This window comes from Schistocerca cancellata, chromosome 4, assembly GCF_023864275.1.
Source record: "Schistocerca cancellata isolate TAMUIC-IGC-003103 chromosome 4, iqSchCanc2.1, whole genome shotgun sequence".
In the NCBI taxonomy this organism is placed as follows: Eukaryota; Metazoa; Arthropoda; class Insecta; order Orthoptera; family Acrididae; genus Schistocerca; species Schistocerca cancellata.
In genome coordinates this window covers 211785897-211801104 of record NC_064629.1, presented here as the reverse complement: position 1 = coordinate 211801104, position 15208 = coordinate 211785897, and the positions used below count along the sequence as shown (strand labels likewise).

Genomic DNA, 15208 nt, shown 5'->3' with positions numbered 1-15208 from the left:
CATGTTGATATACACAGATGCAAATCATGTGAAGCAAATCATGTATACACAAATTAACTCATTCCACTTCATTTAAATAGAAACTGTGCATGTTATCTATGTAACAAATGAACATAACTTAAAATTGTGTTAGATACGCAGGCTTCAACAGCTGGCATCAGTCTCACTAAGAAAGTCCTTGTGGTGTGCTGTTACATCATCTTGTAAAATTCTTATAACACTTTTTAAGCTAGCATTGGGCCGACTTGCAGCAGCCTTTCTCAAGATAAAGACTAATTAACTGGGAAGTGGGTGCTTTAATATATAGCTTTTTTAACAGTGCCGCAAGACCAATCACTGATGTCATGCTGTGCTGGCCGAGCGGTTCTAGGCACTTCAGTCCGGAACCATGCTGCTGCTACGGTTGCAGGTTCGAATCCTGCCTCAAGCGTGGATGTGTGTGATGTCCTTAGGTTAGTTAGGTTTAAGTAGTTCTAAGTGTAGAGCTTAGAGCCATTTGAACTGCTGTCATATTTACTGGATTTTATTGGCCCTAAAGTAACATTAGTGGGTGTTAAAAGAGAGGGGTAGGGTGGGGGGTGATGGAGACCTTTAGCAAACTATTTGCATGTTGCCGACAACTGGTATCCAGCTACAAATCACCAACAAGCTTCTGAGGGCTGTGTTTTTCTGCTGTTACTTGTGGAGAAACAATGCCAGTTGTGCATTTGTTGTTTGTTTAGCCAATCAAGGTAGTGTCCAGTGAGGCCACCTCACTGCTGCTTTTAATTTTTCAATATGTATCACAGCTGCAATATCAGATCTGCAGATGAGTTACCCTCCTAAAATTTCAACTCATTACAAGATTTCGGAACAGGAGGTGGTTTTAGCCAGTGAAATGAACAGTGTCAGGAATGAGTTTCTTCTACATACCCTGGTGTCTAGTCTCTTAAGATTTATGCAGTTTAATGAGATTTTTTATTGTAGCCACATTCCAGTCTTTTCTACTTCTTCATTCAAATTGGGCTCTGACTTACGATATCATACATGATGGAACAACCATAGTATAGACTAAACATCGTCTAAAAGAGATGTATCTTTTTCAAATGATAATGCCATTCAGTTTTATACTTGTTGATACTGTGTCAGATTTACTCCTGTTTGTCCTGGTGTTTACTTTTATTGACAATGGAATTTAAAAATTATTTACACTCTACACCATCATGAAGCTGCCTGCAATACACCAAAAGAAAAAGTTTGTGACATATCAACAATTTGAACTGTTTGCTGTAACACTTTTAACAGTTAATAATTCTTCTCCAACTGTAACATGTTACTTTATTATCAGCAATTATAACTGTAAAATGTTTTGTCTGTGTTCAAGAGATGAGACTTGTCACATAGAAGTGTTTCTTCAGATGGTGTCTAAGCAGCTGACTATTAATTTACAACTGCTGATGCAAAATATTACTTCAATTAGTTCTCCAACAGGCCACTGCATTCTTTAACTATTCACATAAGTCATATTTTAAAAGCAAATAATTAGATGTACCTGTAGCAACTGTAAGGACATCTTTACATAGTGAGAGCCACTGTGACAAATTTTCTGCTGCCATTACTTGCAACATGCTTGTCAATGAGTCATGGATATCTTTGATAAGATGACCATCAGTCTCTGCATCCAACATGGAGAACAGCACACCTGGTAAGCCACTCTCTGTTATCACCAAGCCTAAAAAAATAAAATGCACAGAATATTTACTTTCACATGCTTTATTAAAATGAGAACAGTACTGTTTGTGTGTTTTATTCACAACAAACTCTCGAGTAGTCAGTAACAGAAGCACAACCGAGGCCAAGTGCAGAACCTGTAGTAGTTGCACACTACAAAAACTACTCAAGATTACCGATAAAAGTTATTAAAAATCAAGGAACATGCACATTATGTCACAAATCAGTAACTCCAACAACAGACTGAAGGCTATATGGAATGTAGTGAAACAATCATATGTTGAAAAAGCAACTCTCATAAAATTGAATTACATGAATTTATTACAAACTTCTCTTCCTGAAATTAAGGAAATTTACATTTTTACATTATACATTTTTCCAAAAAGAATACAAAAAGTTGTACTTAGTAACTCAACCAATGTAATCAGGGTAAATTATTCTGACTGGAGAGAAATAATGTTTGGGGTTCCCCATATCTCAATCTTAGGCCTGCTGCTGTTCCTTTTACATGTAAACAATCTTCCATGTAATATACAACAAGCAGATATGACAAAAGTATCCAAGCATAAATATAGCAACAGAAGAAATAGTAAACAATATTCTTAGAAGTATCATTCATTTGTTTTCTGTAAATGGCCTCACTCTCAGTTTTAGAAAGAAGCAACATATTCAGTTTTTCACACCTAGAGGAACTACACCAATGATACATTTAACACAGGGCGAGGAAATAATAAATAAGGTTGAAACTTCCATATTCTTAGGTGTCCATTCTGGTATCCCGGGAGAGTGAGTCTGAAAGCTCACTGGAAGGTATGGAACTCAACAACTGCCACTAGACAGTACTGCTATATTTGCGGGCGTAGTACAAATGCCGCTGTGAGGACACTCCGCCTTGTCAGTCTGTCAGCACCTGTGGCTGCCTTAAAAGCCAGTTTCACAGCAGCTCGGCAGTCAATCGTGATTTCTCTGCACTACTGTATTGATCTCACTAAACATCATTGTCTTGGTTCTGAATTCGCTACATCTTTGGTTTTTTTTCTCTTCAATTACTCACTGGGTCTGTTAATCTTCCATGCTATCTTCGTTAGTTGTCTTCCTCTCGTTGTTATTCATCTGTTTACTCTGAGGCAGCTCACTGTGAGGCCCTCAGCCGGTCAGCCTATTTCTACTGCTTCTTGAGCAATTACCAGTCTGGTCCAATTTCATTACAATAATTGACAATAAACTAAATTGTTAGTGACATCCCATGGATATAAGGCTCATGCTCCTTGTGGAACAGCAACAGCAACAACTTCTCCTGCAACATCAGTTCAACAGTAGATTCAAAAACAGCAACAGAACCACTGGCAACAGAAGGAGTTGTCCTGGCAGCAAATTCAGTTTTCAAAGGATCAGCTGCATGTTCAGGGTATCCAACCCCTCCAGGCTATGGTCGCTTCCCAGCCAGAAAGCCATCCACCTGTGTTTTTGTCATTAAGCGAAGTCAAAGAGGGTTGGGACGTGTATTTTCAGTGGTTGAAACAGCACCTCTCCTCGTAGGTTTCTGATGATGCTCACCAACTGTCACTCTTCCTTTCTCGGGCTTCCCGGCAACATTTTTCTTTCTAAAGAAGTTGGCTCCAATCTCAAATCTTGTAGTGCTAATGTTTGAGGAGATGTGTTTGTTGCTCTTGAATTATTATTCGCAACAATTAAATGTGGTTACATTGTGCCTCTAGTTCCATCAGCATCATAAGCGACCTCGTCAGTAATACCACTTGTGGGTGACAGATTTGCGAGGGCTGGGTTGACATTAGGATTTCACTTGCAAAACCCAATATGCAAATTCTTTGTTCCATGATGCAGCAGTCCAATTAGTTCCTGATCTGGAAGGATGCATTGCTGCAATCAATTCAACAACCCTTCCTTGGACAATAAACTTGAAAATTGCTCACTTTTTTGACATTGCACAGTCAATGAATGCCTCATGGCTTGCCCACACGTATCAGTGGTCCAGCCAACACCTTGGGGGCAGACTCTTAAGTGTTTTTCCCGACAGCGGCATCATAATTCATCGATTTTGGACATGTCAATGGCCTCCGAACAGCCAGTCATGCCCCATTGGCACAAACGAGGGTCTCCCACCATGTCCTGACTGTTTCACAGCAAACTTACATATGGAATGTCAGGATCACTGAGTGCATTGCACTCGTTATGGGAAAGATGGGCCTCTCCTAATATTTGTCATAAACCATCACGATGGTTGGATCCTACTCCTCACAGGCATCGAAGGACGCTGCACGAACTTAAGGCACTTGTTCCCTATGGCAATCCTTCTGCTACTACGCTGTCTATCATTCTCATGACTGTGTAACATTTTCAGGTGGGCAAAGGAGCTACCATTTCCTTAAAAATCTCCAAATGTATGCTCATCTTGGTTCTCCTGATTTTGTCCCACCCTCCTGCACATTTATCACTTATGGTAACTGTTTGATTCCTCTCTGTGATCAATTCATAGTGACTGCTGACTACAAAAAGTTCACATGAACCTGCGGTCAAGTCACTCGGCCGGCAACATTTTTGGTCTGGATGACTTCTCATTCTTTGAATTCTCCATCACTGTGAAGTTGAGGTTGTTTCTGACACAGTTCCCTTCCAGAAACTCTACAACCTCTCTGCTACTTTTCTTTGAACATGTATTTGAACCTGGTTTGAGGTGCACAGACTTTCAGGTGCGTATCTCATTGCATCCAAACACAGTGCCCCATTTCTGCCAAGCACAGCTCATTCCCGTCGCCCTATGGTTGGCCGTTACACAGGAACTCTATCACCTTCATGACACTGGACTGGCAGAACCTGTTGAAACTAGCACTCGGGCTACACATTTGGTATAGGTCAAGAAACTCAATGCATCCCTCCAGCTGTGCAGAGACTTTAAATCCACTGTCAATACCCAGGCACAGGTGGAAATCTAACCCATGCCATATCCAGATGACCCCCTCACAAAGATTGTTGGAGATGATATTTTTATTAGATAGACTTTCCTGATGCATACTTGCAAATTCCACTGGATGAGAAATCATAGTGCATTATGGTCATCAACACTCCCTCTGGCTTATACAAATACAAGCAATTGTCCTTTGGGACCTCTTCTGCTCTGGAAATCTTTAAGAGTTACCTGGAACCGTTAACAATGTCTTTCCCTGCTTGTAATAATTACGTCAATGACTTAACTGCCACAGGTACTATCATCAGAACCATAAACATCTCTGCACCCTTCTTACTACGTTGCATGAAGCAGGGCTCGAAGTGCTTCCTACACAAATGTCAGTTTCTTCAGAACCTAGTGGAATATGATGCACACTTTCTTAACAAAGAAGGGATCCAGCTCACTGACTGAAATGTTTCTGCTAGACTCTCCACCCTGCCCTCCAACCCCCTAAACTTACAGGAGCTGCAGGCTTTTTTTAGGAAAGCTGAATTATTATTCCAAGTTCCTCCCACAAGCATTATGCATTATGCACCTGCTCAACCAGTTGTGGAAGGAGTGTGTTCAGTGCAGATGAACGGCTGCTGGTAAGCATGCTTACACATAGCTGAAGCATCTGCTGCCTTACACCCTTTCCTCCATCATGTCTCCCGGTTTTGGTTACTGTTGCTTCCCTATATGGCATTAGTGCAGTGCTCGCACTTAGGACTGATGACAGCACTGAGCAACCAATTGCTTATGCGTCAAAGAAGCTGACACCCACTCAAAAGAACTACTTGCGTTTCAGAAAGGAAGCTTTGGTGATTATCTTTGGCATTAAAAAGTTCCATATTTACCTATTTGGGATCAAGTTTACCCTCATTACAGACCACAAACCACTAGCAGCACTTTTTGCGCCATTGTCGAGGCTTCTGGAGTAAATGGCACAATGGCTCCAATGTTGGGCACTTTCCCTCACACCATTAATTATATGGCACAACACACAAATGTGGATGCTCTCTCTCTCATCTGCCCTCAGAACCATACCAACAGGAAATCTCCTGTCTCCACATCAATGTGGGATGACAGCACCCAGCTTCTCATCATAGTTATTCTGACACGCATCATGACCCTGTCTTGTGGCACATCACGTGCTCCACGGGTAGCCCACCTATTTTTCCAAGTCCGCTGATCCAAATCTCCAGATCTGGGCTCACCTCTCCCACCATCTGTCAGTCGTCTCCGGTGCTCTCTTGCTTGACACAGAAGTGGATAATCACCATGTAATCATCCAGCTTACCATGTGCCCTCTAGTTTTGTAACTCCTCCATTGTGAGTATTGTAGTATGTCACTGATGAAAGCCCTCACAAGGCAACATGGCTATTGGCCAGGACTCAACAAAGATGTGGAGGCCTTGGTGCACAGCTACTCTACTTGTGCCTGGCACTAGGCTGCTCTGCAACAGTCTTTCATTCCCTAGCCTGCCCCTGTTACCCCAAGGACTGCATTCATTTGGACTTTGCTGGCCCCTTTCTGGGCTCTATGTGGCTCATTGTCACAGGTGCTTATTCTAACTAACCACATGTGGTCAGGATGATGTCCACCATCACTGACACCACACTTTATGCGCTCGTCCTGATTCTAGCCCTCGATGGGCTTCCCTGCACCATTGTGTCAGACAACGGGCCAGGTCGACAACTTCCAAACAGTTCCGCACCTCCAATGGCATCAGGCACCAGTTCTGTCTGCCATTTGACTCGTCCTCCAATTGCGAGCCAGATCACATGGTGCAAAACATTTGGACAACAAACGTTAAAAGCAGTGGACACTTCCACCACCACAGCTGCACTCACAATGTTTCTGAACATCTACAGGACCAACCCTGTCGACAACCGTGGCCCGGCAGAGCTCCTCCGTGGGTTGCAGCTGTGTACTCTCATTCATCACCTGGCCCAGCAGTCCACAGAACCCCAGATCCAGTAAGCTGGGTGCTTTCTGATGGGCTCCACTGCTTGGGCACGCTCATATAGGACAAAACTCTTGTGGATGCTGACAATGGTGGTTGCCCTCCATGGGCAGTGCCTCATGATGGTTAACACTCTGGGGTGTCGGTCTGTCCGTCTGCGCCTATTGACTGCACCACCACTGCCAGTTCAATTGGACCTGGAACACCAGCCCTTGGCACTCACTCAGATGGGTACAACCTGGGCCCCAGGGCACCAGCAGCAGTTTGCATGGACACAGGCATGGAACTGGAGGTCTCAGTGCAACTTCTGTCCTCTTGGCATTTGTCGCCCACACTATCCTTGTCCACTCTGAAATTTCTTCCCACCACAAAGTGATCTGTGCCAGGACTCAACATGTGCCATCAGTTCAGTTCACATTCCCTAGCATAACTCTAGGAACTTTTGGCCCTATGCGTCCATTATTTAAGACACATCATCAGCAAAATGTATGTCTTTCTGATCCAGTAAACATGAAGTTTCCAGATACAGAGCAAGTTCTAGAGAAAAGGTTTAATTCAATATGAACAATTCATTACAAAAAAATATAGCTCAATAAATAATTTTTAAATCAACTGACAAAATTGTTACTACTGCAGATGTTGCAGTAGACTCATATTTCAAGCCTCTACTACCTAACAAGAAAACAAATTTAAAATAGTCACTGCAACAGAATGAGTTACTGTTTACCTTCTACTACATTGGTCTCTCGATTCTCATTGGCCAAAGTCATTGCGTGTTCACACACTTCTTTTGCTTCTCGCTGTGCCAACTGGCGCAAGCAAGAAACTGCTGCTTTACGAAGGAGAAGGTGATTGCTTGACAAAGTCCTCTGTAAAATATTTCACAGGTATTACTACACCATAAACAGAACAGTTAGTGACAAAGACACATATATAAGAGGAAACATCATCAACAGAAGAAAGGAAACACTCACACAAAGGGTAGGGACAAGAGACGAGAGATTAACATGCCGTGGCGCAAAGAGATGCAGCTGCTGGAGGCAAGATGTAGCTTCAGCCTGCACTAAAGGATCTTGATGATCTTGCATAATAGCACAGGCACAAAGAAATGATGACCGTGCCATGCATATTGATGTTGTGTTGCCTGTAAAACAAAGGTTGTTCTAAGTTAGCAACTGAAATTACAACTCACACATACTGTAAAAATAAGATTATAAAATTAATTATAGTAACACGTGTAACACCTACCCTGAAGTTCCGGTCCAACAGTTGTTATTAACGCCGATAAAACTTTCCCAATGCACTGGTGAACATCGACATAGGTTTGTGGTACATTAAGCAATAATTTTAGAGCAAGTGACAAAGTTGGTTCAACATATCCACGGAACATTGGACCTCCAGAGTCAGCAATTAGGGCCAAAGCGTGAAGTGACCAAACCTTGGAAAAAGAATTTATTATTATGAACATGCAGAACTGTACAAACATATTCCTCCTCCTCCTCTTCTGAGCACTATGTGACTTAACTTCTGAGGTCATCAGTTGCCTAGAACTTAGAACTAATTAAACCAAACTAACCTAAGGACATCACACACATCCATGCCCGAGGCAGGATTCGAACCTGCGACCGTTGCAGTCGCTCAGCTCCAGACTGTAGCGCCTAGAACCGCACGGCCACTACAAACATATTATTACTGTTTATCATCTGCCTTGTCTCTTCTAGATTAAGTGTACAGTGGCAAACAGAAAATAAATCCACATGACAGACACACATGTTAGATATATGGGAAATATCCAGTAACTCAGTACTTGTTTCTAGTTTATGTATAGTCAATAATTAATTCATTGAATCAAAAGAAGAAAAAAAAAATTCCACAGACAAATGCCAGTCATTATTTAATAATATATATTTTGGAATAGCCATAAAAATAAATGTCTGATGATGGAGAACTTCTCTACAAACAATCAGTATTATTTCTGGAGTCAAGGGCAGGCCTCACATACATTTTCATGAACACTACTTTTTATATTTTATTGCCAACTAACATAAAGTGTTATAACTGACAGTTTATGACTGGTGCAGTACATACCTGAACAACAGGGGAGGTGGTATCTTGTGCCAATGCCAGCAAAATGCTGACACTGGTGTTCAGATGTTGGTTTGAACCCATACCACCAACATACCGGTGCAGACATCCCAATGCCAGGGAATGGCCAGTTCGTGAAGCAACATCTCGTGCTGATTTCAGGCGGTCAAAACTTGTCTGTGCTAGTTCTGCAGTAAAGCGTGCATCAGCGACGACTTGTGCCATTCGCCCCAGTGATTCACCAGCTGCACACCTTAGCACTGGGTTACTGCTTATCAGTGTGCCCTGCAAGCAACAGTAGATGCTGTAATTACATACACATATTTTAAGTAGCCAGGCAAAAAATCTTATCTTGTACAAGAGACACACTGTATACATTTATTTTTTATTTTGTTACAATCACCCCAAGTTTCAGTCACAAAACTGAATGAGATGTTTAGCAATATTTAATTAAATTAATTGTTGGCCACTGGTCACATAGTTTTTGAAAGTTGCCCCTTTGATTATTTTAGTAAAATAATCTGACTATTTTTCCATCTGTTCTACAGGATAGCTGACATTTATGGAAATGAACACACTCCCCTGAAATATTTGACACATTTAGCTGTTGATAACCACAGATTGATCTCCCAGTAACAATCTAAAATCACAAAAAAGACCTATGATGAATAGTGAAGATTAAATGCTACATAATAAATAATTTCAAAATCTTGCAGAGATTCGGCCCATCTCTGTTAAGTAAAAATATTAGCAGAAAATACTTATCACAAACATTTACAAATATTTTTGAATGTTTCTCACAATTATTAAACTTGTAGCTGATTTCTTAACTTCTTCTTGGCCAAGAGAAGTCTTTGTTTCATTAAGACCTTTGAGACCACTCAGCACTGCTGTGAAAACATTCATTTGTACTGCCTCCTGTCTCGATGATTTAGCATGACGGATACATTCAGCAAAGTGATCCAGCATCTGCAGTCGGTGTTTATTTGCCACTCTTGGAAAAATTTGCCCAAACAAGACAACTGAAGCATCTATTACTGCAACTCCAAGGGGTAATGGGCCAGGTACAAGTTCACCCTGTGGACATAAACATCATTCAGTATGCAGATAGGCTTGAAAGAAAATAAATCACTGTAAAGGATACAATAGCTTTCTGAATGCAGAGTTATTCCAAAGAGTTGTGAGCCACAGCTGTTTAAGAGCTACGTATGAAAGTGTAAACAGCACTGCGAACTCAAGTTTTATATCTGTAAATCAGTGTAATTATTGAAAATAAAACTTCTGATAATCTGAATAATGGTTCTGTGAAAGTATAGCTTACCTAAAATCAAATTATCACAAGTTATGCCTAATTAATGTGCCTGTTGAACACAACTGTGTAGAAATCATCAGAGGTGCTCATTTGAATGGGACAGGAAGATGCCTTAGTAACTTGTGTAACTGGAATTACCCTCTTTACAGTGGTTTTAAAGACTATAGACATAGATGTAGAATTAAGTCACAAGAAATCAGTACATTTACAATACAGAAGGTCACCAAGTTGAAGTCACATGCAGTAAAAGGAATATACTGAGCACAGTCAAAGAAACATATCTGTCAAGCTATATACTATCTTTTCTAATTCTATGAGTATGTTAAAACTACAAATATTTTAAGTAAATAGGTCACCAAAAATATCCTTTTCAAAAACTGTCACAAAACTGGGCTGCTGATAGTGCCATCTCTCTTTATTATCTACTTGTCAACTATTTTATATCTGGCGGACGGCCACTTTCTGACAAGAATAAAAATTACATATTATTTAGAGGGGAGACTTTATGACCCTAACAAGGTTAATTCCAAAACCAAAATGGCAATAACATCTATTATGAAGCTCCAGTATGCTATTAAGGAAGGTCAGTGTACATATTGCATGGATTCCATTTGAAAACACTGGAATCTGTCACAAGCTTCAAATAACTTGAAGTTTCTGTCACGAGTGATATAAGATGGAACAATTACAAAAACTCAGCCATGGAGAAGGCAGATACCACACTCAGATTTACTGGGAGAATCCCTAGGAAGTGTGATTATGCACCAAAGACATCACTTACATAACCCATGTTCAATCAATTCTTAGGTATTGTTCTTCAGACTGGGACCATTACCATATAGCATTAATGGAAGAGAATGCTCAAGAAGCTGCAATGTAGGTATTGCAAGAAACATGATTCATATTACAAAGAGCATTCTCACAAAATTTCACATGAAAATGGGTCAAAAAAACCTGTTATTTCTGCCAACATAATCTCATGTAATGACCACAATGCTATCATATAAGAAATTTGAGCTCATACAGAAGGTTAGCGACAATCTAATTTTCTGTGTACCATCCTTTAATGGAATAGGAAGAGGGGGAATTATATTAGTCTTCAATGTACTCTTTATGATGGCTCATGCAAAATGATGTAGATGGCGTTAAATATGCAGCCTCAAACTCAACCTAAAGGAGTGTAACTTCTTTACAAACAGTTGTGGAACACACACCCTTGACTACTTAACCTGCGGAACAACCATTCACAGCAGGAAATGTGTTCCTCTGAAAACAGACATATTGAACTGGAAAACTACTATCATCATATTTACTTGCAGCCACCGAGGTAGAACATGTGCATCATGGATCAGGCTGACCAAACAACTAAATATGAATTCCTAGGAAAATATCATACTTGTTCAGAAATGACAGCATAATAATAATGATTGTGTTATAGTCTTGAAAACAGGATATAAGATGAACATCAACAAAAGCAAAATAATGATAATTCAATGTAGTTGAATTAAATCAGGTGATGCTGAGGGAATCAGATTAGGAAATGAGGCATTTACAGCAGTAGATGAGTTTTGCTATTTGGGAAGCAAAATAACTGATGATGATCAAAGTAGCGAGGATATAAAATGTAGACTGGCAATGGCAAGAAAAGCTTTTTTGAAGAAGAGAAATTTGTTAACATGGAGCATAGATTTAAGTGTCAAGAAGTCCTTTCTGAAAGTAGGAGGGCCATTTTTTTTTTCCAACCTCCTATCCCTTAGAAAAGAAGGTACGTGAACGGCAGAAAGTCGACATGCACTGTAGGCTATTGTGTAACTCTCGCACTACACACTCCGCCATTGCTGACCTCAAGGCATCAGTCTGCGTTGCACTACAGCCACATAAACATGGCTGCCGTCAATTGTTGTTCCCGCCAAGTGTGAATCATGAAGTGTAATTCAGTTTCTGCAAGCAGAAGGGAATAGTGCAGCAGAAATATATCGGAGAATGAGCTGAGTACATGGTGATCTACTTCATGACTGATAAGTGTTGTGCATGTTTAAAGATGGCTGGAATGACGTGCATGATGAAGGGGGCCAAGGACGCAAGTCTGTCGTTACAGCCGACCTTGTTGAACGAGTTGACAGAATGGTTAGAGAAAATCATACGTTCACCATAACTGCTTTCTCTATGGAAATTCCGGAAGTTTCAAGATCTGTCGGCACTATCGTTACTGAAAATTTAGGCTACAAAAATGTTTGTGCTCGTTGGGTTCCAAAAATGTTGTCGGACTCCCACTAAAGTCACCGAATGGTGTCAGCTTTGAATTTCCTTGACCATTATCATGATGAAGGAGATAAATTTTTGAAATCAATTGTTATTGGAGATGAAACTTGGACGCAATATGACACACCGGAAACAAAATGACAATCACAACAATGGATGCATCCAAATTCACCAAACAAACCAAAAAATTCAAACAAACATTCAACAACAGAAAGGTTATGGCTACCGTGTTTTGGGACCAAAAAGGTGTGTTGCTTGCAGAGTTTATGCAGCCAGGAACCACTAACAATGTAGCTGCTTATTGTGAAACTTAACAACGTTTGCGGAGAGCCATTCAAAACAGACGAAGAGGAATGCTGACTTCAGGAATTGTGTTGATCCATGATAACACTCGTCCACACACTGCTGGCACAACCCAACAGCGCCTTGAACAATTTCAATGAGACACTTTTGATCATCCGTTGTACAGTCCTGACCTGGCACCCAGTGACTTTCACCTTTTCCCTGAACTGAAAACGTGGCTAGGAGGACAGCACTTTAAAACCCACGAAGATCTTCAAAAAAACATCAATGCTCATTTGACATCATTGGCGGGAACATTTTTTTAAGAGGGTATTGCAAAGCTTGTCCACGGGTATGATAAATGTCTCAATCTTTTTGGTGATTAAGATGAAAAGTAACCATAAGTATACAAAACTTTTGGTAATAAAATAATTGTTTTCTATGAACTTGTCTTTTATTTATAGCCTATTGGAGGTTGGTGGGGGGGGAAAAAAAACAAAAACAAAAAACAAAAACAAAAACGGCCCTCATATTTGTATCGATTTGAGAGAGAAGAGAAATTTGTAGCACAACCTGACTAGAAGAAGGGAGCAGTTTGTAGGACACATCCTGAGGCATCAAGGGATCACCAATTTAGTACTGGAGGGAAGTGTGGGGGTTAAAAAACATAGAGGGGAAACTAAAAGATGAATACAGGAAGCAGATTCAGAAGAATATATGTTGCAGTAGATACTCAGAGATGAAGAGGCTTGCGCAGGATAGAGTAGCATGGAAAGCTGGATCAAACATTACAGCATCCCAGTGAGTTCATCCCGGTGGCAATCCAGATGTATGTTTTCTGTCGTTTCCCTACATCACTATAGGCAATTACCAATGCAATTTCTTTAACAAGATCCTAGAAAACTTTTTCCTGTGTCATTCCCCACCTACGCTGGTGCTCAATCTCTAATGACTGCTATGGAAACACAGTATTACACTTTCAACTTCCATAAGGCATATGTGAAGCAGCAGAAAGGCAAGAAACAATCAAATTGGTGTTTAGAGAATCCATAAAAGGGCTGAAATCCATTTGGGAGGGAGAAGGGAGAGTAGTTGGAGATAAGGCATGACTTTCCTTTAGTATTATTTACTCGTTACAATATACAGTTTTCCTTCCCTCAATTTACCTTTGTCAAGTCTTTACTTTTCTACTATTTCTCCTAGTTTATTCCTCCTCCTAGTCACACCACTGCACCATTCCCTGCATTTTTCTTCTCACTGTGTGTGTGTGTGTTTTAGCCAACATTTCATATGATAAATTAATTATCTCCTTATCCCTTGTTCCACTGAGGGATCACTATCTCACATGCTATAGTGCAAGTCATCCAGCATACTCTCTTCAGAATTACCATAAGATTCACATTACCACAACAGCATGTCGAGGTCCAGAGCAGACTTGTGTATCACATGGAACACACGTGATCTTGTAACTATTCAACATACAAAGATGGAAATGACATATGTTTCTTCTGGAAAAGTTGTACTACATTTTCATTTTAGTTTTATTTTTAACAATAAATTTTTGTCACTGATTTCAGATAAACATCTTATCTAAAGAAAATCTTAAGAATAAATCAAATTTTCATCTGTTCCAAAACAAATGTCTGTCAGGGATCTCTAATAGAAGATTTTTGAGTTAAATGTGATTTATAATGTTCTGCTTGCGTGTCAAGATATAAGTAGTTACTCGTTTGGCTTCATTGCATGGAACAGATAGCTAAGTTTACAATAAAGCTATTATAACTATGAAAAAACTACATTAAGAAGACTCTCATCACTATCACAGATACATAAAGCGTCGTTGTTGCTGTCTTCAGTCCTGAGACTGGTTTGATGCAGCTCTCCATGCTACTCTGTCTTGTGCAAGCTTCTTCATCTCCCAGTACTTACTGCAACCTACATCCTTCTGAATCTGCTTAGTGTATTCATCTCTTGGTCTCCCTCTACGATTTTTACCCTCCACACTGCCCTCCAATGCTAAATTGGTGATCCCTTGATGCCTCAAAAATGTCCTACCAACCGGTCCCTTCTTCTATTCAAGTTGTGCCACAAGCTCCTCTTCTCTCCAATCCTATTCAATACCTCTCCATTAGTTATGTGATCTACCCATCTAATCTTCAGCATTCTTCTGTAGCACCACATTTCGAAAGCTCCTATTCTCTTCTTGTCCAAACTATTTATCGTCCATATTTCACTTCCATACATGGCTACACTCCATACAAATACTTTCAGAAACGACTTCCTGACACTTAAATCTATACTCGATGTTAACAAATTTCTCTTCTTCAGAAGCGTATACAGTCTTTAATTAATGACACTACCGTTGCCTTCACTGAATTTTTTAAACTAACATCATTCTTCCACGCTTTCTCCATGACTTACTGCATACGTGTCATAGCTTTTTCCAGTCTTCAGAGGTGACCTTATCAACAGTTTTTTTGTTGAGCATTTCAACTGCAACAGGATTTTTTAAATTCCTGACAAGGTAAACCATAATTTGGGTTCCTATAAATTATATTGGGTTGAAATGGTAGTGATAAGTTGGCACCTAATGACTGGAGATATATGAATTCCTTTCACTCCACCTGTTTTAAAGATTATCAC

The 15208-nt window shown here is 40.2% G+C and overlaps 1 protein-coding gene across 1 annotated transcript in view; it reads right to left on the bottom strand.

Moving 5' to 3' along the window:
- The window catches only part of LOC126183346 (HEAT repeat-containing protein 5B), a 268954-nt gene that overhangs the window by 79006 nt on the left and 174740 nt on the right, over positions 1-15208 (bottom strand). The window contains exons 19-24 of the mRNA XM_049925227.1: positions 9511-9786; positions 8713-8994; positions 7873-8062; positions 7599-7768; positions 7352-7493; positions 1532-1711 (exon numbers count right to left, since the gene is read on the bottom strand). Of these exons, the coding sequence (XP_049781184.1) occupies positions 1532-1711; positions 7352-7493; positions 7599-7768; positions 7873-8062; positions 8713-8994; positions 9511-9786 (1240 nt within the window). The remainder of the gene's footprint in view (positions 1-1531; positions 1712-7351; positions 7494-7598; positions 7769-7872; positions 8063-8712; positions 8995-9510; positions 9787-15208) is intronic.